The sequence below is a fragment of the Bos grunniens genome, chromosome 28, assembly GCF_055505025.1.
Source record: "Bos grunniens cultivar Pamir isolate PY7600 chromosome 28, Bosgru_T2T1.0, whole genome shotgun sequence".
NCBI classification, from domain to species: domain Eukaryota; kingdom Metazoa; phylum Chordata; class Mammalia; order Artiodactyla; family Bovidae; genus Bos; species Bos grunniens.
In genome coordinates this window covers 7,051,143-7,074,757 of record NC_141192.1, presented here as the reverse complement: position 1 = coordinate 7,074,757, position 23,615 = coordinate 7,051,143, and the positions used below count along the sequence as shown (strand labels likewise).

Sequence of the window (23,615 nt, the reverse complement as noted above, 5' to 3'; positions counted from 1 at the left end):
GATCGGACCCAGGGATCGAACCCTGGTCTCCCGCATTGTAGGCAGACGCTTTACTGTCTGAGCTACCAGGGAACCTGGTACTTCTTAGTACTTATCACTAACAAATATTTTGTCAATTTTTAGTCTCCAGCAGAGTAAACGCCATAGTACCTTTGTTTTGCCAAAACGGTACAATGTTATCTTTTATTTGTACGTATCCTTAGTACAGAGCTTGGTACAAAGTTAGCCTCAGTAAATATTTAATGAGTAAACAGGCTAGGAGAAAAAAGTCTTCCTCGCGTAACCAAAAAAAGGTTTTTCAATTTACAAATTATCTGAATAGGAGCAGTTCTCAGAACAACCCTGCATAAGAGGCAGAGCCTGTTGTACCAACCTATTATTCAAGTATTCGCTGAACCTTGAACATATGTCGTGGGTATGTCACAAAACAATGAAATAAACTTCTAAAAATCTGCCTGTCCGCTCTCCGACCTTGTGTAACTCACACCCTTTTGCACTTTTCACCTCGTACCCAAGACACCGGTTGGTTCCGGTTTGAACCCAATTTGGCACACTATGTCGCAATACGTTCTTGAGAAGGCGCAAAAACGCAACAAGGGGAAAGAAACGCGGCGAAAGAATAATATTCTCATACTATCCTCTTTCAATTTTAAAATCAGATCAGATCAGATCATAATTTCTGTAATTCCTGCCGTTAAGACAAGAACGAAAGAACGTTCCGCGGTCCTCCGCAAAGACGGCTTAAACGCCTTCGCTGCCCACACCCACAATGGACGTTGTCTGTGACGCCCTCAACAGTGCTCCACTGGCCCCGCCCCCTAACCCGGAAGCCCTCCTCCCTACTATGCCCACCCTTCCGTTAGGGCTCCGTTCATGATTGGCTGTCCGTCGTAGGGTTTGCAGCTTCTCCGGATGCTGCGTCACGCCGTGAGCTAAAGAGACTGCGCGCACAGTCAGTAAGAGGTGGGCGGAGGGAGCGGGAGGTTTGGGTGCTTGAGTTTCACCGGCCCGGAAGGGGAACTGCGCGCTTGAGGTGTCCAGGGACTGAGGTACGGCTCCCCCGGGCCTACAGGTACCGCGGTACTCTGCACTACTGACTGTCGGCCCTCTGGGGCCGCTGCCGACGTGTGGGGAAGGTCGGAGGCTGCGGCGCTGCAGACTGCGTCACGGCCTGGCGGCCCGTCAGTTTTCTCCTGCAGGTGACCCTGTGGAGGGGGTGGCGGCTGCGGGACCTGGGATAGGCGGGCAGGGGCTCGTCCTCTCTGCCCTCTTCTTGGGCAGCGAGGTGCTGATTCATCTCCGCGGCCGGGCGGCCCAGCCGCCGCCCCAGTAGATAAGGGGATCCCGAGTCTGCTGTGTTGTAGAGTGGTGCGAGTTTTGCTGCCCGGCTCTCATCCGAGTGTTGTGGTAAGGGTGAACTTTCTTTGATGACCAAGCGCCGGAGCTCATGAATGTGCACGGAAGCGTAAGGGCTCGGTAACATTACCCATTCTGTAGCTAAGGCACCTGAGTTTCAGAGAACAAACCTGTGCCCGAGGCCACTTTTTTCTTACGGTAGAAGCAGAATTGCCATCTTGGAGGCCGCTGAACTGGCGTGCCTCCGTAGGTGTGTTGAGGACTGAGAGGCATAGCAGCTTTAGGCTGAGATGATGTAATGGCGTGAAAGTGCTAGAATGACATGGTGTTTTCCCAAAGGATATTTGTCAGAGTTGTGCACCTCGCAGATCCCGTGACAGATCTGGAAATACATTTATATATTTAAAAGCAAGGATTCTTAGCTGTCTTCTAGGGGTTAAATCATTAGAACAGGAGTTAGACCTAGAAATCTACATTTTTAAGATATATCTCAGGTGGTTTTAGTACCTTGAATATTTTTATGTTTTGTTTCCAAGGGAAGTAATACTTGGCATGGGCTTCCCAGGTGGCTCAGTGATGAAATATCTGCCTACCAATGCAGGAACCTCAGGCTCAGTCTCTGGGTGGGGAAGATCCTCTGGAGAAAGATATGGCGGCCTACTCCAGTATTCTTGCCTGGGAAATCCAGGACAGAGGAGCCTGGCATGCTGCAGTCCATGGGGTTGAAAAGAGTCCCTTGGACTTAACCAACTAAACAACAACACTTGGCATGTTTGGTTTCCACGGATGGTTTGTATAGCCATAAAAAGTAATATGACCTTGAAAAGTTAATCATTTCTTGTTTGGATGACATTTTTCCTCTGCTCAAAGTTGTTATTAGCTCTCTTTTATAATTTCCCGCTGAATACTGGTATAAATCTTCAGCCAAAACCACGTTTATAAAATCCATCACACACCCTTTTAATTCTCTGTTAGCCACATAACTCAAACAAGTTATTTCTTTTGTTACTGTTCCTGTTGAGATTTAAGCCCATTTTGGTGATCTGTCTCAAACTTTTTGTGAGATGGGTTTCTTGAACTAACAAGAAACAAGCAGAGTATTTATTATCATTTTAAAACATCTCTTGGTCTTTTCCACTAGGAAGTGACTGGCTTTTATCTCTTCTACGTCCTTCCTTCAGTTGGTTAATGGGTTATTTTTTGTCTGTTTCTAGCGTTTCAGATCTGCTTGGTAAACCTGGTGGACCACCATGCTGGCCGCAAGACTTGTGTGTCTCCGAGCACTGCCTTCTAGGGTTTTCCACCCAGCTTTCACCAAGGCCTCCCCCGCTGTGAAGAATTCCATCACAAAGAATCAATGGCTTTTAACACCCAGCAGGGTAAAGATAATGTTTTTGTATTGTCTGTCTGTCTCTGTGCTCCTGGGCCTTTTTTTTTTTTGGACGAAGCATGAAGCTCCCGACTCTATCATTAGTGATTAACTGAAACAACCCTGCAAAAGCCCCAAATCAGCACTGTCTCCCTATTGGCTTCTTAGCGTTCTGTTCCGGCCTTATCGCATATGAAAAAGAACCCCTACAACTTGTCCTTTACTTACAGCTCTTGGAGTTTCTCATTCAGAGAATTTAGAGTAATTTGTGAAGGATTGAGAGCTATATGGTTCAACAAAGAAATCGTGGATCCTATTGTCAAAAGCTTAAGACCCTGAGAATATTACTGGCTGACCAATTGCTAACCATGTCATTTCAGCTCTTGCTTAGAGAGTGGTAAAATAAAATCTGTCAGGTTAAAGAGAAACCCGTTCCTTTTATACTAGATTTCTGCTCTAGCATTCAGATTAGGAGTATAAATTTTAAAATGTGAGGTAGATGGAAATGTACAGAAGCTAAGAGGGACAACTTTTTTCTTCTTAAAATTAACTGTTTCACTGTTGAAAAAGCTGAAATACAGGTAGAAGTCCTCTCTCCCTTTGGCTTTGTGTTGAGGGAAAAATTGAGCCCATTTCCCAGAAGAGAACTGTAGTTAATACTTATTGAATGCATATCTTTTAAAAGTTAGTGTTTAAAATGATAAGTCTAGAGGTATAAATAAAATTTATAGTTTATGAAATAAGTAATTCTGAAACTTGAACTCAGAAGTTATATTGTAATGAATTAGTGAGTCACTTCAAAGCTAGAATACAGGTAGGGTCTAATTTAATTTATTAAAGATTAGCTAACCTTCATTCATAGTGAAGTTACACACATAGAAAGTATCAAGCTACTTTTTACAGAGTTATCTAGAGTGTCGAGATGCACCCTCTGTTTTATTGTTAACATTCTTTTATATGGGTGGTATGTGTCTTTGTTTTCATTTATGTCAGGAATATGCTACCAAGACAAGAATTGGGATTCGACGTGGAAAAACAACCCAAGAACTCAAGGAGGCAGCTTTGGAACCATCGGTGGAAAAAATATTTAAAAGTAGGTGGCAACCTTTAGTAAACTCTTAAGAGGCCCCTGAACAACCTCCTTAAAATGTGTGCAAACTTGTGTGTATGTGCATCTTGTGAGAAGGGCAGTCATCCTCAGGGATCTGATGACCCTGGAAAGATTGCTACTTGGCTCTGGGCTCAGTGGTTCCCAGTCAGATTTCTTCCAGAAAAAAAATTGTACTTTCACCATTTTTTTTAAGGATTATTAGTTATTATGCTATAATCTGAAAGTTATACTCTGTTAATGAAGTTCATTTGAAGTTGTGTAGACTCTTACTCAGACATAATATTTGTATATGTTTCAGGCCAAGAGTAAATCACCAAAACATAGGTGTTAATAAAAACCTGGTTGTTCAGGAAGGGCCCATTTAGGGCCTCTCAGGAAGCAATACCTTAATGAAGTCAGCTTAGTTCACAGCTTGACTTTCAGCTTTGCAACCTCAGAATCTTGATTGGTCATCTACCCAAAGTCAAAGAACTCTACTTAACACCCTTGCAAAAGGTTAATACCTATCTTCCCTGACTTAAAATGGGGTTACATCCTGATAAACCCATCATAAGTTGAGGATAAGTTCAGGATACACTTAATATACCTAACCTTGAGAATATCATACATAGCTCAGCCTAGCCTACCTTAAATGTGTTGAGAATATATAACATTTGCCTAAAGTTGGGCAAAACTGTTTTATAAAGTGTTGACTCTTTCCTGTTATTTGTTGAATCCTGAAGGTGAAAAACTTGTTGAATGAGCACAGAATGGTTATAAGTGTGTGGGTGGTTTGCCCGCACAGTCAGCTGGCTGGCTGGGCGCTGTGGCTTCCTGTCACGGCCCTGCATCACAGGGAACTATTAACCCAGGAAAAGACTCACATTAAAAATTTAAAGTGCAGTTTCTACTTGAATGCATATTGTTTTTGCATCTTTGTAAAGTTGAAAAATCTTAAGTTGGGGATCATCTGTATACAAATGGGAGAGAGCCCTACGTGGCGTTCCTCAGGGCATTTCTATTGGTCAGTTGGCCCTAGAAACCAAATTATATGAGTCATCTCAGTCCATAGTAACATTGTTAGTGAACAGACTTTGACTAAAGGGAGTAAGAGGCTTTTTGTCAATATCTTCATCCAGTTAAGAGTTGATAAATTGTTTCTTTCTCAGTACTCTTGAAAACAAGAGCACCCTCTCCCTTGATTCAGCTGCATAAACACTAATTACATTTTACTTTGGTTCTTTTGTTCTTGATCATCTTTGTTAATAGCACTGTATAACATTTGACTGAAAATGTGCTCATCTTTACTTTCTAAGAGTGCCATGAGGATATACATCTCTTATGAATAAAATAGTGTGTATCACAGAAGTACCCCTACATCTGCAGATAACACTGTGTCCTCAAATTTTGTTAGAGTGAAATCACAGATTAATTAAGTCTGATCATGTTAGTCAAGACAACAATTACTGTGCATCTCCTCCTGTGTTCTGCAGTTGATCAGATGGGAAGATGGTTTATTGCTGGAGGGGCTGCAGTTGGTCTTGGAGCTTTGTGCTACTATGGATTGGGAATGTCTAATGAGATCGGAGCTATTGAAAAAGCTGTGTAAGTAAATTGTTCCCAGACAAGTTAGCCTTAAAGCTTCCAGGTTTCTTCTCATCTTTTGCCGCTTTTGGAATCTTTTATGTCCAGTGTTCTAACTGTGTGCAGATATACATGAATAAAAACAATCTATTTCCTTTGCACCTATTTATTCAAAGTAAATAGAAATCTTTACCATAGTCATATGTGTTTAAGCTAGGAGAAAATGTGTTGTTTTGTATGTATGCCAAGTGCTTCTATGCATTTTGGTACTTTTTATCATAACTCCAACATACACATCATTATCTCCTAGATAATGGGATAAAATTTGGAGCAATTATCCAGGTCTCCCAGCCAGTAAATGATTCAACCAAGATTCACATTCATAATCCTGTAAATTAACCATGTTGTGTTTCTTACAGAATTTGGCCTCAGTATGTGAAGGATAGAATTCATTCCACTTACATGTACTTAGCAGGAAGTATTGGCTTAACAGCTTTGTCTGCTGTGGCAGTGAGCAGAACTCCTGCTCTCATGAACTTCATGATGAGAGGCTCTTGGATAGTAAGTCGGCTTGTTTTTGTTTTCCTTTGCCACTAAATAGCAAAAGATTAGATGAAAACTATTGGAGGAGGGGTATTAAGTGGAAAGAATACCTTACTATATTAAATATGTTTTTGTTCAGGTAATATATGAATTGTGGGTGCAGCTGAAACAAAGTAGGATATACATTCTTAGGCAAGTCAGGTATTATTCCATGTTGAATATGTATTTTAGTAGCAGTAAAGGTGTTGGAACTTACAGGGAACATCCTACTTACCTAGTAGCAGATTTAACACAGCTCTGTTTTCTAGAAGTTCACTAAAAAATAAGGCAGATGAAAATCCATCTTAGAGATCAAGGAAAATAGCTGTCACAAAAACCCAAGCTACTCTAAGAGTAGAATAATACTGCTGCTGTTACTCTGAATTCTCCTTGAACCTATATAAGGCTTTATATTCAATGAGAGTTTCGGTTCAGAGGACAGAGTAGTCCAGTTGTATAAAATAGTTTGGAAAGAGGAGAGAAGGTAGTCACTGCAAGTGACCTTATAGTCCCATTCAAGTGAACTTTGAGCGTTTGAGGTCTGGAGTGTAAAGAAGACACAATTAGGGTGTGTTTGATTGCCAAGCTGAGCAGAGTGCCTAACAGAGGCCATTGCAGATACTGAAACAGCAAAAGTATGATGTGTATTTGAGCTTTAAGAGCTGATGTGGACTGGCATCTCGTTTCATACATGATATTTTACATGTTTCAATGCCATTCTCCCAAATCTTCCCACCCTCTCCCACAAAGTCCATAAGACTGTTCCATACATCAGTGAGGGAGGAGGGTTCAGGATGGGGAGCACATGTATACCTGTGATGGATTCATTTTGATATTTGGCAAAACTAATACAATTATGTAAAGTTTAAAAATAAAATTAAAAAAAAGTAATCCCAGTTATCACAGAAAATAAACATCTTTTCATAATTAAAAAAAAAAAAAAAAAAAAGAGCTGATGTGGAAGAGACGAGAAGCAAGTGTACCAGCTGTGTCTCTTCGAGGTCTGAAACAAGGGATGGTAAGAGCACAAACCAAAGCAGTAGTGTGAGACTGGAAAGGAAGGGGAGATGGGAAAGTTTATCTAATACACTTACAGACTTCTCATGGCAACTGCCCACTGATTCTTTCCATTTTTCTCTTGGCAACCCAGATCCCCATGACTTCCAAATCTGTAATATTTCCACTATACTGTACTTTCCAAAAGGAGACCCATGTGCAGTTATTTAGCCATTTGGACGCTTGAGTATTAGGGTCTTGCTTCTCAGATGGGTGTAAGGGTCTCCTAGCCTCGAGGTTGTCGAAGGCACACAATCAGCTTGTTGCATTCTCATCAGGTATGCCAGTTTTAATGAGGTAAACAGTTCAAAGCAGTGCTTTTATAATAAAGCAAACATGAAAGATTAAAATACACAAAAGACTTTAACCCCTAAAATACAAGACTTAAAGGAAGTTTTGTGCTTGAACCATATTCTGAGGTGCCTGTAGGCATAAGATTAGTCTCACCTAAAATAGTTTAGAAAGCCAGACAGGTGCTACAGAGATGAAGAAGCCTTTGGAAGGTGACAGGCATACGCATGCTGTCAAAGTACCAAGCACAAAGTTTCTGCTTTTGAAACAGAGTAGAGACATCTGACACTGCTTATAACAGCCATGGTACCTACTAAGAAAACTTTCTCAAGGAAGGAATCCTTGAATACCTCAGCCAGATGGGAAGACAGGTATTTTTTGGCACAATAAACAGAATTAAAGAGGCATGAAACTGGAATGTATTTGCAGTATACCAGTTCAGTGTAGCTGAAGTGTACAGTATGGGAAGGTAAAAGGCAAAAAACAGACCTGTGTCATGAAGGATTTTAAAAGAAAAATACACAATTGTGTTAAATATCCTGAAAATGCAGAAATCCATGAAGTAGGTTTTAGTAATTGTTTCTCCATTGGAAGATGTTGGAGTAGAATCCAGTGTGCTGGTCTGTATTAGGAGTGAAGGCTTTCCCATTCTCAGCAGAAACAGCTGTTACATTTACCTGGACTTTACCACAGGGGTTGACCATTCAGATGTCCTTGGTTCAGACAGATGAGGCAGATGAATGAGGCAGGCCTGGTATGTTACACGGGATTATTGGCACCTAGAGAAGTGAAGTGAAGTCGCTCAGTCGTGTCCGACTCTGCGACCCCATGGACTGTAGCCCACCAGGCTCCTCGGTCCATGGGATTTTCCAGGCATGAATACTGGAGTGGGTTGCCATTTCCTTCTCCAGGGGATCTTCCTGACCCAGGGGTCTAACCCAGGTCTCCCGCGTTGTAGGCAGACGCTTTACCGTCTGAGCCAGCAGAGAAAGCCTTCCCAACTAAATGAATTCACTTCTGTTTGTTTGTTTGAATAGTTGGCCAAACAAAATGTCTGCTGCCTAATCTTGCCAAAGGGCTGCAAGTATGCAGTTTCTGCCTTAAATTTCCTGAAGATCATCATCTTTCTTGCATTACAAACATTTCTCTTTTGTGCACACAGAGTATATAAATGTATAACAATGGAAATCTAACATAGACAAAGAAGAGGGATGAGGGCCAATTCAGCCAAAAACTGGGAGGTTAGAAGCGAAGACTCTTATTTCTCATCTTTTCATGTGCTCCTATTTTTCAAGTTTTCATTTAGAGAATAAAGTTTAAGGCAGTGTGCCATATATGTTCTAATTGGTATATCATCACTAATTGTTTTTAATGTTAGTGCTATGCCAAAATAAATATAATCTAAAATAATTGTTCTGGGATTTTTAAAGTGGTTTTGTTACACCTCTGTCTAGCAAGAATAAACTTTTTTAAAGATTTATTTTTACATTTATTTGTTTGACTGTGGTGGGTCCTTGTTGCTGTACGTGGGCTCTAGCTGCGGCATGTGAGGCCCTCTCTCCATTGTGGTGCGTGACCTCATTGCTGTGGCTTCTCTTGTTGCGGAGCACAGGCTCTAGGTGTGTGGGCTCGTAGTTGTGGCTCCTGGACTCTAGAACACAGGCCCAGCAGTTGTGGTGCACAGGCCTAGTTGCTTCGTGGAATGTGGGACACTCCCGGACCAGGGATAAATAGGTGTCCCCTAGCATTGCAGGGTGGATTCCTAACCACTGGACCACCAGGGAAGCCCAGAATAAAAACTCATTTACTTAAAGTTGTCTGCAATACCTTATGTGTGACAGTAGGGGGCACTCTTGCTAATTTGATCAAACTGAAGTAAGCACAAGGCCTTTTAATGTGCTAGAAAAATAAAGGATTCTGTTTATTCTTCATCTTTTTAAGCATAGTCTATTGGAAGGACTAACTGAACTTGGAACTTGTGGGTTCTACTTTGTTGTTGTGTGAGGATCCGTTTTTCTTAGTAATACATGTCTTTCAGACCATTGGTGCAACCTTTGCAGCCATGATTGGAGCTGGAATGCTGGTACAGTCAATATCATACGAGCAGAGTCCAGGCCCAAAGCATCTTGCTTGGTTACTACATTCTGGTATGTTGTTTAAAATTGTTGTTAAACAGTCTTAAATACTACCTTTTTGGGTGGCTCTTCACAGTCGTAAATGATACACACACACAGTTTAATTAAGCCTCTGGTCTACTAAACACTTATCCTGCACTTATTCCTGGTTGTATTATTGCCAGAGCTCCATTCTGGCAAGTTAATGTTTCTGATACTGAGACCATGGACGGTCCCAATGGTACACTATTCTCTGGTAATAGTCTAGGTAAGGCAGAGGTTTCTTTTTATGTATTTTGTCTAATACCAGAAAGATTTCAGGTCTGGTACACATCACTTGAGAATTGTTCTTACTGTGTATCTTTCAGAAAATAAAAAACTAAAGGTCTCCACCAGGGACAGAGGAGGTAAAAATAAGAGCAGAGGTTTTTGCAGTAGAATATAGGGAAGAAAACAATCAAAAAGATCTGTACAGAAGTACAGCTAATGTGACACCATTAGCTGGATCGATATTTAGATAGATCTTGACACAAAGTTACTGTAGGCAAGGCAGAGGCTGTCCAACCCTGGTATTCTGGAACAGTTTTAGTATTCTTTGAGGTACTTGTAATAGTCTCCTTAATTATGGAATGGCACATGCTTATTTACATAAAGTATTTTCCATGGCAAGTATCTGCCTCTGGGTTGAGCAAAGAGCCAGCCAGGTGCAGAACCAAAACGCTTCTTAGATGCATGTTCCCTGCCACAAAATAAGACAAATTCTATAAGCGTTTCCATGAAACTTCCAGGGAGAGAGACTGAAATGTTTTTAATATGGGTTAGTACATGGAAATTAGGCTTTGGACACCCAATATGATGAATTTCCAGTGTGAAATACATCATTTATATTCATGTGCTGTCTTTGGGTGTATATGAGACAGCGTGACTTCCCAACCTTGGCTTTCAGGTCTCTGTCCCATTAGGTCTTAGGTAATTCAACCATAGGTATTTTCCATGGAACTTTACAAGACAGAACTTTAGTGGATGGGAGGGCAGTGATCCCAGTGTTTTCTTTTAATACCAGTATCCTGCTTTTAAGAAGAAAATTATTTATAACATAATATGCATTTGCTGCTTTTTAAAAAAAGTTATTTTAAGCCTTTTCTTCATCTCATTTCTTCCAAATGTGAGTGTTATTATAAAGACTTGGTAGACTCAGACCCAAATAGTGAGCTACATTGAATTTGACAGCTACTAAAAATCTAGACTACTGTTTATACTTGTGAGTATTGATTATTTGGCTAGAAATGGTATTACTGTTGTGATTTAGAATTTGGATAGGTACAAGTTTTAGCTTAGGAGTTTTGTGGCTACTGTTAGCTAAATAAGGAGAAAACTTTGTAGTCCTATTGTTTAACAGTAAGCTCTAATTTGTTGAAAAGGCAGGTTAGTTAGAAGCATTTTCCTTTTGATGGTTATGTAGTAAATGCTTAAGTGCCCACTTGCTCTTTCTCCAGGTGTAATGGGTGCTGTGGTGGCTCCTCTGACGATCCTAGGGGGGCCTCTTCTCCTCAGAGCTGCGTGGTACACGGCTGGCATCGTGGGAGGTCTCTCCACCGTGGCCATGTGTGCACCCAGTGAGAAGTTTCTGAACATGGGGGCCCCCCTGGGTGTGGGCCTCGGTGTCGTCTTTGTGTCCTCACTAGGTAAGCCGCTATGCTTTGACGCTTGGTTCTTGGTCCTGAAATCATCTAGCATACCCTCGTATTCTAATGGAGAGAATGTAGTCAGTGTCATTCAAGTTTATTTAAAGATATATGCCAGTTTGACTGGATTTACTCATTTGGCATAATGGCAGACCATTATTACTGGTTTAACCAAATACATCTAAAATGAGAAAGTTGGTCTGGAGAATGTGAAAATTGCTCTGATGCAGGAACCTTCCTATTATGTGGGCAGATGACCCATTGCAGGAATGAGTACAATGGCTTTTGAACTAAATGTATTTAAAATTAGTGCGCTTACTCAAATGTTTCCTTACCTGTGCAGTATACCAAACAAAAAGTTTTGTGAGTAATGTTGATTACAAATCCCAGTTACAGAAAAATCCTTTCAAACAATTTTTTTCCCATTTTGATTTCAGGATCGATGTTTCTTCCACCTACCACTGTGGCTGGTGCCACTCTGTACTCAGTGGCGGTTTATGGTGGATTAGTTCTTTTCAGCATGTTTCTTCTGTATGATACACAGAAAGTAATCAAGCGTGCAGAAGTAGTACCAATGTATGGAGTTCAGAAATACGATCCCATCAATTCGTAAGTAGCCTTGAATGTCTTTTCTTCGTTGCATAAGGACGTTTGTGTTGGTTTGGCCTATTTTGTTTTATGACTCTTAGTTTCCAAGGGCTGCTGTAACAATTATGTAAACTGGGTGATTCACAACAACAGAAGTTTATTCTGTTTCAGAGCCCGGAAGTGTGACACCAGGGTATCATCAGGGCTGGTGCGTTCTGAGGGTTCCAGAGGAGCATCTGGTCCATGCCTCTCCTAGCTTCTTGTCGTGACCAGCCATCCTTGGCATTCCTTAGCTTCTGTCCCTCTGACCTCTGCTCCTGTGTTCATGTGATGTTCTCCCTGTATCTCTGTCTCTCATCAGTTCAGTTCAGTCATTCAGTCGTGTCCAACTCTTTGCAACCCCTTGGACGGCAGCACGCCAGGCTTCCCTGTCCACCACCAGCTCCCAGAACTTGCTCAAACTCATGTCCATTGAGTCAGTGATGCCATCCAGCCATCTCATCCTCTGTCGTCCCCTTCTCCTGCCGTCAGTCTTGCCCAGAGTATTATGTCTCTCATGATGATGCCATATTGGACTAAGGTTCACCCTTCTCCAGTCCTACCTCTTCTTAATTCACATCTTAATTACATTCACAAAGACCCGAAAATAAGGTCACATTCACGGATAACACAGATTAGGACTTGAACATATCTTTTGAGTTCAGCCTCCAACAATGACTTTGTTGAATTTTAGTATTTTATTACTATTAACATTTGGTCTGGTCTCTGTCCTTAGTAAGCTATATGTACATGGAACATTTGATTGTATGGCAACTAAGTGTGATAATTAGGTGTGTATTCAGTTCATTCAGAGTATTGTACCTACTTTTGTTAGTTAGCCTTATAGAACTCTTGTCGGTAAATTATTTTTGTAGTTTATATTTAACAGACTTTAAAAGTGAAGAAAAGATATATTAGTCAAGTGTTGTTTTTGGCGAGTGTACATGATTGACTTAATTTTTTATAGAAAAGCCAGTTTCATTAAAAATTGAGAACACTTCAATTTTAAATTTTTTATTAAAAATTGAAAATTCCATTTTGGAAATATTCAGCTTACACGCTGATGTTAAGTGTTGTATAATGATGCTGTTTCGTTTCCTTGGTGTCTCCACCAAAGTAATTAAGTAATTTCCATGAGTTTCACAGGGTCTGTGACATTTCTAAAAGTAACTTATTTTTCTTTATTTAAAACTTAATATAATGATTTTTTTTAAGTGTTTCTATAATGCTTACAGATTTGTAGCAGGTTTCTTTGGAGGTGACGCAGGGAGGCAATGAGGAAGTACACTTTAAAACGCCAGGCTTGTGTCTGACACATTTTTGTAAGGTGTCTCTTTGGTCTTGTTTTGATGAGTTCATTGTCTATCACCCTTTCTTTTTTTTTTAACAAAATAACTGTACTCAGAGTATCAGAGAATATAAAGATTTTTTAAAAACTGCCCTTAAACAAAGATTAATCTGCCAAAAGAAAATCTTGACAGTTTGCTAGTCTGGGACTTCCTTTTTTGTTGTTTAGTCCCTAAGTAGTGTCCCGACTCTTTTGCAGCCCCACCAACTATAGCCTGCCAGGCTCCTCTCTCCCTGGGATATCCCAGGCAAGAACACTGGAATGGATTGCCATTTCCTTCTCTAGGGAATCTTCCAGACCCAAGGATCGAACCCGCATCTCCTGCATTAGCAGACAGATTCTTTACCGTTGAGCCACCAGGGAAGCCCAGGATTTCTTTAGTTGACATCTTTTTTAAAATTTCCATTTCATATACCTAGGACACATAATCTCTGGAGAAGGCAATGGCACCCCACTCCAGTACTCTTGCCTGGAAAATCCCATGGACAGAGGAGCATGGTAGGCTGCAGTCCATGGGGTCGCTAAGAGTTGGACACAACTAAGCGACTTCACTTTCACTTTGCACTTCCATGCATTGGAGAAGGAAATGGCAACCCACTCCAGTGTTCTTGCCTGGAGAATCCCAGGGACGGGGGAGCCTGGTGGGCTGCCGTCTGTGGGGTCACACAGAGTCGGACACGACTGAAGTGACTTAGCAGCAGCAGGACACATAATCAGTATTGCTCTTTCTCTCCTTCATTAAGGAATAGTTTTTGTCATCGTTACAAGAACTACATCATACTTAATGGACATAATTTCTTTTCTAGGATGCTGGGAATCTACATGGATACATTAAACATATTTATGCGTGTTGCCACTATTCTAGCAACTGGAGGCAACAGGAAGAAGTGAAGTGACTCAGCTTCTGATATCCTCAATACATCAGATATCTGGCTTGTTTAATAGGGGCAGATATTCATTAAATAGTTTGTACAAGCAGCTTTCGTTGAAGTTTAGAAGATAAGAACTTGTCATCGTGTTTCAAACGTTCCAGTAATGTGATGCTTCAGGTCTGTTTTTCTCCTGGAGAATAAATTCAGTAGTTCTCTTCCAGATAGCACATGCATTTTCAATTCTAATGTCTGAGTAATTCTACAATGTTCAAATTATTGTGAAAACCAAGGTTTGTTTTTCAGGAATTTGAGTGTTTTATCTGTTTTAAAATTTATTTGGTTTAGTGAAAGTTCACAAACTTGTGTACCTGCAGTTTCCTTTTTGGAATGTGGAATATTAACAAGTAATGTCATAAGTGATGAAAGGATTTGGTGAAGGGACCAAAGAGAAGCAAAAGGGCACCTGCAGTGTTTCTTTGAATGCTCAGCACTGAGGCGATGGCGGCGGCAAGCCAGGGAGTCTGCACATGGGCAGACGAGGCATGGCTGCATCTCCGCAGAGCCGCCAGACACACTGAGCAGGTGACAAAGACATCGAGGGTTCTCCAGGCGCTCCTTACAGTACAGATGGGGTCATGCTTGACTGCCTGCTGTCTCACGCTGTTAGCAGAGTTCAAAATGCTAACCACATGGCGAATTCCTGTTATATAACGTGTATGTTGTAAGTCTTACTTTTGAATCACCTGAAACAAAGTATCCTTAAAACACTCAGGAAAAAATACTCAAAGCATGAATGTTATTGCATTTTTAAGTATAGAAACAATATGTGCATAATTGCTGAAAAATCTTGCAAATTTATTGAGATGCTTAAAGAAATGCATGCTTGTCTTTCTCATTTCTTCAAGCTTTAAAGCTTTTATCAGAAAAACCTGTTCATGATTTATACTTGAGATTATGAAAGTTTTTCCCTTTAATCTGATTTCTTGCATTCAAAAAGGAAGGCAAAGTGAGGCTTTTTTCCTGAACTGTATTGATCAAAAATGTATTGGAGAAAACACTTCATTAGAGTTTCCCCCACCAGGATTTTCCTTCCGCATAGACTGTTATCTTGTGCCCTTTGTAAGTTTTTTGATACAGAAGAGTTATTTCTGGAAGCTCTTAAGAATGAAAAAAGTGTATGATTATTGAGATGGTGTATCGACAAATATTTATTACAGTAATCCAGAAAAAAACTATTCTAACCACCTCACTTCAGGATGTCCATTTCTGAATAATAAAGGGTCTAGTCAGATGGTGATTGGTCTGTAATTTTTCCAGCTGAACCATATACATACCATCGAATAGGGGTTTGAGAAAGCACATGACTCTCTTACTAACATAGTACGTAGAGTAGTAGTAGTTGTTTAGTCGCTAAATCATGTCCAGCTCTTTGTGACCCCATGGACTGTAGGTCACCAGGCTCAGCTGTCTGTGGGATTTTCCAGCAGCAATACTGGAGTGGATTGCCATTTCCTTTTCCAGGGGATCTTCCTGACCCAGGGATCAAACCTGCGTCTTCCTACATGGGCAGCCGGATTCTTAACCACTGAGCTACAGTATGTCATGATGATAACCATGGTACTTCCAGCTAGAACTGCATTTATTTGAACTCCGGCTCTTCTGTTTATTCCTTTTGTGACTGCAGGCAAATTATTTCACCTCTCCCCCCATTGCCTCGTCTGTAAAACGAAGATGACAACAGAACTACCTCATAGGGTTAAGGTGAAATGTACGGGCACTTAGTAAACACTGCCTGAGATTTACCTGCTGTTGCTGGCTGGTTTTGAAGGGTTTTTTTTTTTTTCTTAAGAAAGATCTGTATTTGTTTTCCCTTGTCTACGTCTTAAAATGTAATCTTACAGGTCCTGTTGTCAGTCATGTTTTAGAATTCAGTTTATATCCTTATGTTTGCATGGTATACACAATGCAAAATGCTGTATCTCAACACTGGGTGTCAGGCAAAGGCTTAGCTAGAAAATCGGGGTGGGCATCATTTTATTGTAGATAAGACAATGAAGACTTCAATATAAAGTGAGATATAAAATATGAATACTTATAAATTAAAATAGTAGGTCTAAAATGATAATAGAAGATCTCTAGTTCTCTGGCTCCTGTTAACAATACCACTGGGTTTTTTTTTTCTCTTCACATGACTCACGGGGAAGAGTGGAGACCTACTGATTGACAAGCTTTAGGGGGAAAAAAACGTTTCTCATTTTCTATAACATCCAGTGTTAATGGATAACTGAGATACATGATTTTAAAAAGTCACACAAAGTAATAAAGATCTATTTGTTTGCTTAGAATGGTATCTAATGAACATTCAGAGGGCGTGAATATAGCAGACACCGTGCTAACTGGACCCAGGAGAGACAATAATAAGTAGAAATTGCCTTCTAAAGTACAGCAACCTCATGTAAAAACAACCATAATGTATTGTGATGAATGTTACAAGAGAAGTGAACAAAATGTGTTTCTAATATGTCCAAGGAGGAAGTCTTCAAGAGTAAACATAGTTACAGCACATAAAAAAGGTAGGGCATTTTACACAGCAGCAATACAGCGGAGTCAGGGCAGAGACATGGGGGCAGACGGCAAGATGTGAAGCCCGACTTCCTGCTCACAGCTGGTGGTGTGTGCTGGGCCTAGGGCCCCGGACTTCTGAGTATTTTATGTGCATTTTGAGTGTTAGGATCTGGGAAGAAAGGCATGCTTTCCTTAAAATTGTTCATCTGTGTAGGATGTGTCCCAGTTAAAGTCCCTGGAGTTGATACCCAAGATCTGTATCATTGGAATAGGGTAGGAGGATCCAGGCATGTTAAAGCTAATGATTGAATTGAAATTTTTCCGTGTTGTATGCTGTCCTTTGTGTGATCATAACATTCCTTTGAGCCAAGCACTGCTTCCCCCATTTTGCAGAGGAGTAAACCAAAGCCCACAGGTTGTCTTTGCACAAGGTCATAGCAGGGAAAAATAAAGTGGCAGAGTTAACCAGTTATACTGGTAAGTTTGTGATGAATGCCGTAGAGCTGAAGTCCTATTTGAGAATCAGAAACTCTGTACTAGTTAAATAGGTTGAAGTTTAGCAGAACGTTAGAATTTTAGTGTTTATCAAAAGGCATTGATATTGAAGGGTAAATGGATGGTAATCGATGTTTTACTTCCTAGATCCTATTATATAGAGGACCAGAAACTCTTGTATTGCCCAGTCCACTTGAAGCTACAAAGCAGGCCATTTATTTAAGGTTGATGTAATAATCAGTAAGATGAAATCCTCCTTATTAAATAGTACTCAGTTTCACTGGCACTCAGAATGGAAGCTGTTTTCAGGAAAAGATGAAAGTTATGATCTTGACCACTTTGTATTTTTTGAAACAGCTCAGGAAGATGGAGAAAGTCCTCTCAATATTATTAATACTTGAAAATAGCAAAAGGAGCATTTTGTGTCTCCTTTTCATCTTCAGCAAAGATGAAGTAAGTGAAAAGTCTGGTGGGGAAGGAGGTTTATACTCTCAGCTGGTCCTAGGCAGGGCTGCTGCTAGTCAGCACGTGGCAGGAGCAGCGCGGTGTGTTCCCTTCAGCCTCAGCATGCCGCTCTGCTCTGCTCGTTGCTTGCGTTGCTTCCTCACCTAATGGAATATCAGCCCTCCAAAGGGGCCTCTCAGCCCTCTGCCTTCAACTGAGAGGTTGTGTTGCAACCTTGGGGCTACAGCTGGAAGCCTTTGGGTGGGGGAGGGGAGGGTCTCTGTGACTACACCCAGAAATACAGGATTGATATTTTTCTGGCAGGATCAACCTGACATTCATTCTCATAACTGGGCAAATTCAGACAGTTTTTAAATATTTAAATGCTTTCCACTAAGCGCTTGTTAAAATCTGATGACCAGTAAGTGTGGTGTCAGATGGCCATCCTTCCAGCCTAACCTTCCACATGCCTGGAAAGGTGGACTGCTCGCCTCTGCACCCCAGGGCAGTTTACATAGCATCACAGGGCTTGGTAACCTGAGGTTCTAATGATGATCTCCCAGGAGGTGTCATGTCTTGATGTATTAGCGTGTTAGTCATGCTACCTGTTCTCAGATGCAATATTTTTCACACTTCATTTCTGAAACGTGTATTTGATTTTGTAATTTTTTCCCCATAAAACCAAACCGCTTATCTTTAAATCAGTGGCATCTTAGAATTGAAGAAATAATGGTAGTTCTCAATGATTTGTTTTCTGTTTCTCATAGTTCATTGTCCTGTAAGAACAGGTATCTGATGATTCAGAGGGAATCTTCCACAAGAAAAGTAAGAACAACCTAGCCCCACCCAGTCATGTACTTAACACAGGCTGAATGGACTGATTTCCCAGCAATGCAGAATGACTTATGAACAGAAAGGGCAGTGGTGGCTGAGAAAGAAAGCTTTTGTGCTTGGGTATGATCTGTTCATAAGGAGAGTAGGGAATTAACAAGTTGGTTCAGTTTGGTACTCCTTGAAGGAAAGACCTCCTAGCACCAACTGTGGGAACAAACCAGGATGAAGGAGACCCATTTTTGCCCTCCTGTCAAAGCCTGGCTGCAAACTTGTCAGCTAGAAGACAGCATCAGATGGGCAGAGGCAATGGGTGGTGGCCAGAAGAGCTCCCAAAGTGAGAGACAGCCACTGGCCCTGGCCCTGGCGACCTTTGAGCAGGGAACACTGGAGACAAACCTCTACCATTGGTGGGAAATTTCGGGGCTGTACACCACAGCATTAATCTTTACACGTCACTTTTTTAAGAAGTCAGGTGAAGAGAGTCAGTCTATTTGGTAGCAAGCTGTTAGGAGAAACGGCAACAAACAAACCAAGGTAATTGTGAAGTAATTATTCAGAAACTACAAAAGCAGTATCCAGACTGATCGCTCCAGGAGTTCAGAGACAGCAATTATGTAAGTGCTCACAGGAACACCGATGTCCTGTGTACCACAGAAGGGTTGGGAGCCCCCAGCTTTGATGGGAAGGGGCGTGTCTGGGGCAGCCTCCACACAAGGCATCATGGGAAGTATCCTGACCTACTTTGCAGAGGTGGACTGCCATCTATGGGGTCGCACAGAGTCGGACACGACTGAAGCGACTTAGCAGCAGCGGCCTCTGCCTGCACACCAAATGTGTCTGTGACTAATTGTGTGCTCATATGTTATGTCACCATTGTACTGGCTGCTTCAGAAAAGACGGAAGTGCGATCTCCTACCTCATTTAAGTAGAAGAAGCATTTAAAAAAGAAGTTGGGGTCTTCTCTGGCAGTGTAGTGATTAGGACTCTGAGCTTCCACGCCATGGGGCATGGGTTCAATCCCTGGTTAGGGAACTAAGATCCTGCATGCCCTGAGGCATGGCAAAAAGAAGGTGGAGAAATTATGACAAGATTTTTACTCTTGTTAATTCTGAGTGACAGAAAAATGGGCATTTGGAAGGGAAATGGGGTGTTCAGTATCTTTTTCAGTATATTATATCTGCCCCTAAATAGTTTTGGGGGGCTTCCCTGGTGGCTCAGTGGTAAAGAATCTGCCTGCCAATGGAGGAGACATGGGTTTGATCCCTGAGTTGGGAAGATATAAGAAAGTGCCAACCTACTCCAGTATTCCTGCCTGGGAAATCCCATGGACATAGGGGCCTGGAGGGCTACAGTCCATGTGGTCACCAAGAGTCAGATGTGACTTAGCAACTAAATACCACAACAAATAGTTTTGTAAAATGGGAAGTCCATAGGGAGAGAAAATACATTGAAACACTTTAAAAGAAGCTTTTCGGATTTTAGAAACTTAGTGGGAAAGCAGAACCTCTCTCCACCCTGTGGCCTTTGGCACCATCTCACCTGAGTGGGACTGACCCAGAGCCTTCAAGGTTCTTGAAGTGCTGATGTGCTGTGTCTGCAGTGATGTCAGGGTTGAAGTTTAGCCCAGGACACAGAGCTCTTGCCGCACCTTAGGCATCCACCGGGTCCTGGTGGTGCTAGGTGTGGGGGTGAGAGTAAGGGAAGGTGACACCTCTCTTCTGGGAAGCCTGCTGCCAAACTTGCAAAGCACAGCAGATGCTGACAAACAGGATCCATCCCAACCCTCCCTGCCATCCTCCAGCTCCGAGCACTGGCAGAAGCGGAACATCTTGGCATCCCCCTCCTCCTCCCTGCTGCCCAAGTTCCTGGCACCCGATCTGCTGGTCCTTTCACCCTTCCCCGTCAAGGTCCTCGTTCATGAGTGGGTCTGCTGTCAGTCATTTAGACCTGAATTTCGGGGTGCTTATTTTTTCTTAGCCCTGAATCGTGGCAAGAAAAGACAGTCATTTCGCACTGAAGCATAGTACATTCTTGAACACCAGTGGGAGGTTGGTATTTCTTGGAGACAGGTTGCTATTGAAAAAAGAAAGGAAAGCTTTGCACTCCACTGCTGGCAGCTGACTGCCTAATGGAACAAAAACTCCTTTTCATATAACACGATGCTTTACCATCCCACTTTCATCAAAGGGATCTCTTCCTCTCCAGCTTCAACTACTGTTTTACAGAGGAGCAAAGAAACTGAGGAACAGAGGAGTTGAGCAACTTGTCCTGAGTCATACAGCTTACACACGGCACGGCTCCGCTTAGAGCCTGGATCTCGTGGCTGTAGAGCCTGGGCTCTTCACAAGTGTAGGGGAAGGTAGGGAGACAGTGATCGCAAGTGTCCTGAGTCCCCTACTCCAGACTAAAACCATGTGGTGGGTGTGAAGGGGTGGAGGCGAGAGGCCAGGAAGTCCAGTGAGAAAGCAGAAAGCCAAGGGACTGGTCCCATTAGAGACTCAGAGGTGGTGGCTTCATAGGTGCTGCAGCACCAGCATGGAGCGGCCAGAGGATGGGAAAGACAGTGCCTTCCAGTCTCCTCGGGCGGCTTCATGGTGTGGGAGAGGAGATCATTTTCTGGCGTGTGCCCATGGAGGAGCCAACAGGTCTGCCAGTAGCCACCATGGTGAGCCAGGGCAGCCCACAGCCGTGACTGGGGGCAGGCAGCGGGAGAGGCAAGAGGAGAGGTGGAAGGATTCACAGCAACTTTGAGCACCGAGGGGGCCAGTGAGGGCAGAGGTGGAGGCAGCAGGCCCTGGTTCACCAGTCCTGACCCCAGCAGCAGAGCAACCCAGAGGCAGGCAGGATCCAGTGAGCTGGAGGCTGATGAGGAAGTTCAGATTAGCTGTAAAAACACAGAGAAAGTATCGGGTTTGGGTGCAGATTGAGGATGGCACGTAAGCTAAACATTAACATTGTGGATTATTTCCAACCAACGAGTTCTTGTAGAACCAAGTCAGAAAAGAACCTCAGCTTTGGAGGCACAAGACTGGTTCCAAGTGAGAAGTTACCATAACCTGTTCAGGTGAAAGAAAACTTTCCTTTCCCTTGTTGCAAGATGGAAATGAAATGCCTGCATCCCTAAGGCAGGAGGAGAATTAAATTAGAAGACAGTTGAAGGACCACACCAGATGCTGACCCCTCCCTATATTATAAACTGACCTGCAATTTGCTGGGCAAATAAAAGAGGGAGAATCATTTCTGATCAATCACGGGGTCCATAAAGCATCCTTGAAGAAAAGCATGATGGCCAAGAGTGAAGTGAGGGACACGAGCCAGAATGTTCTTACCATAAAGGGCTTCAGGCATTTTCCTAATTGACCTCACAAATCACAGACTTAACTTGAAAATATTTTCTTCCTTGTAAATTCCCCTGTGTGTTAGGTGTGTCTCCGGAGACTTATTTCTCAGGAAGGCCGCCAAGTGTTCCAATTCATCTTTGGAAAGGATTCAAAGCCTCAAATTTGATTATTTTTGTACCCAAACTTCATGTGCTTAAAAACTAACAGGTGTTCCTGTTAAAATGCTTCTCATTTTCACCTCTCTCAGTTCGACATGAGATTTCAAATATTCTAAAGAGCCAGAGGTGTTTCTTCCTTTTTTAAAGAAGTTGACAGCTATCTTTGAAATGTTAAAAAAGCAGGTGATAAATCTGTGAACAGGAATTGTCTCTGGGGAGTGGGATTACAGATGGAATTTATACTTAATACCCTGTGTTATTCAAATGAATGCATCAGAGATCGCTTCAGTAATTTTTTAGAAGCATTTAAAAAGGAGATGGAATTCTGACATCTGAATCTACTCTTCTCTTTAAACATATGGTCCCAGGAACACCTGAGAATCTGTGAATCGTATGTGTGAGTGTGTAAGTAACAGTCTCCTGAGATTGCCGGTTCTTCTTGCTCTTAACTGTTCCGTGCCCCCATGGCTCTGTTCTATGGTGACAAAAAAGCCATACTGAAAACCTAATGTCTATTTCTGACTCTCTGGCTGAGTGGCTGAGGGTTCTGAGAAAATTACCCAAGTCCTGGCTTTAGTTAGAGCATAAATCTCAACAAATCTCTTCACTAGCCTGAGTTGTTGTTGTTCGGTCACTCAGTCATGTCTGACTCTCTGCGACCCCATGGACTGCTGCATGCTAGGCTTCCTTACAGAGAAGGCAATGGCACCCCACTCCAGTACTCTTGCCTGGAAAATCCCATGGACGGAGGAGCCTGGTAGGCTGTAGTTCATGGGGTCACTAAGAGTCGGACACGACTGAACGACTTCACTTTCACTTTTCACTTTCCTGCATTGGAGAAGGAAATGGCAACCCACTCCAGTGTTCTTGCCTAGAGAATCCCAGGGACGGGGGAGCCTGGTGGGCTGCCGTCTATGGGGTCGCACAGAGTTGGACACGACTGAAGTGACTTAGCAGCAACAGCAGGCTTCCTTATCCTCCACTATCTCCCAAAGTTGCTCAGATTCATATCCACTGACTCAGTGATGCTATCCAGCCATCTCATCCTCTGTTGCCCCCTTCTCCTTTTGCCTTCAATCTTTCCCAGTATCAGGGTTGTTTCCAATGAGTTGGCTCTTCCCATCACGTGGCCAAAATATTGGAACTTCAGCTTCAGCATCAGTCCTTCCGATGAATATTCAGGGTTGACTCTCTCCTAACTTCTGCACCACTGCTAAGCAGTGAGAGTTCAGCTTGGCCAGTCTCTACTCCCTCTGCTAAGTGGCTTGTTCTTTTCACCTCTGATGATGGTTTGCCAAAAGGAAAAAGGAACCATGCCAATGCAAAGAGTACCTATTTCAGCAGGTAACGGGTGAGTGGCAGCCAAAGGTAGGCTGTTGCCCAGAGAACTCGGTGGCACCCCAAGTAACCCCAGATAAGAATTAGATAAAATAGTGGTAAAGTACTTGATGTGGGTCATGGATGTAATCTCAATCTTAGGAAGCATCTTCAGGAAATGTTGCTGAGTTTAGGAACCTGTAACAAGCAATCTAAGAACAAGGTGTGGGCTGACGGATGCAGCCTCAAGACCAGCCCCATCCTCTCTCGGCCTCTCCTTCCTACGATGCCTCTCCTTGGCACCTTCTCTGAAGCCACCCTTGGCAGACCCCTTGGGTCTTTCTCATCATACCTTCTGCCACTGCCCACTCAGCACAGCCAGCAGGATTCAGAACACAGCCTGGAAAGGGAATCAGGCAGGGGCCAGGCAAGTGACTAACGCAGTATGACATTTGGTCCTTGAGCCCAGTGGCTCCAACTAGTTTCC

The 23,615-nt window shown here is 42.5% G+C and overlaps 1 protein-coding gene across 4 annotated transcripts; it reads left to right on the top strand.

Moving 5' to 3' along the window:
- The first annotated feature begins 934 nt into the window (after positions 1-934).
- On the top strand, positions 935-15,271 carry GHITM (growth hormone inducible transmembrane protein). Of its 4 annotated transcripts, none has more exons than XM_086382910.1 (9): positions 935-963; positions 2,571-2,735; positions 3,719-3,818; positions 5,309-5,420; positions 5,819-5,960; positions 9,367-9,475; positions 10,939-11,127; positions 11,565-11,736; positions 13,909-15,271. In XM_086382910.1, exons 2-9 carry the CDS (start codon positions 2,607-2,609, stop codon positions 13,991-13,993), a joined length of 1,038 nt encoding a protein of 345 aa, XP_086239036.1. In that variant the 5' UTR covers positions 935-963; positions 2,571-2,606; the 3' UTR covers positions 13,994-15,271. The 4 variants fall into 4 exon arrangements, with proteins under 4 accessions (XP_086239036.1, XP_086239033.1, XP_086239035.1 ...); XM_086382907.1 differs by having other exon boundaries at positions 956-1,049; XM_086382909.1 differs by having other exon boundaries at positions 956-1,199.
- Positions 15,272-23,615: the final 8,344 nt, after the last annotated feature.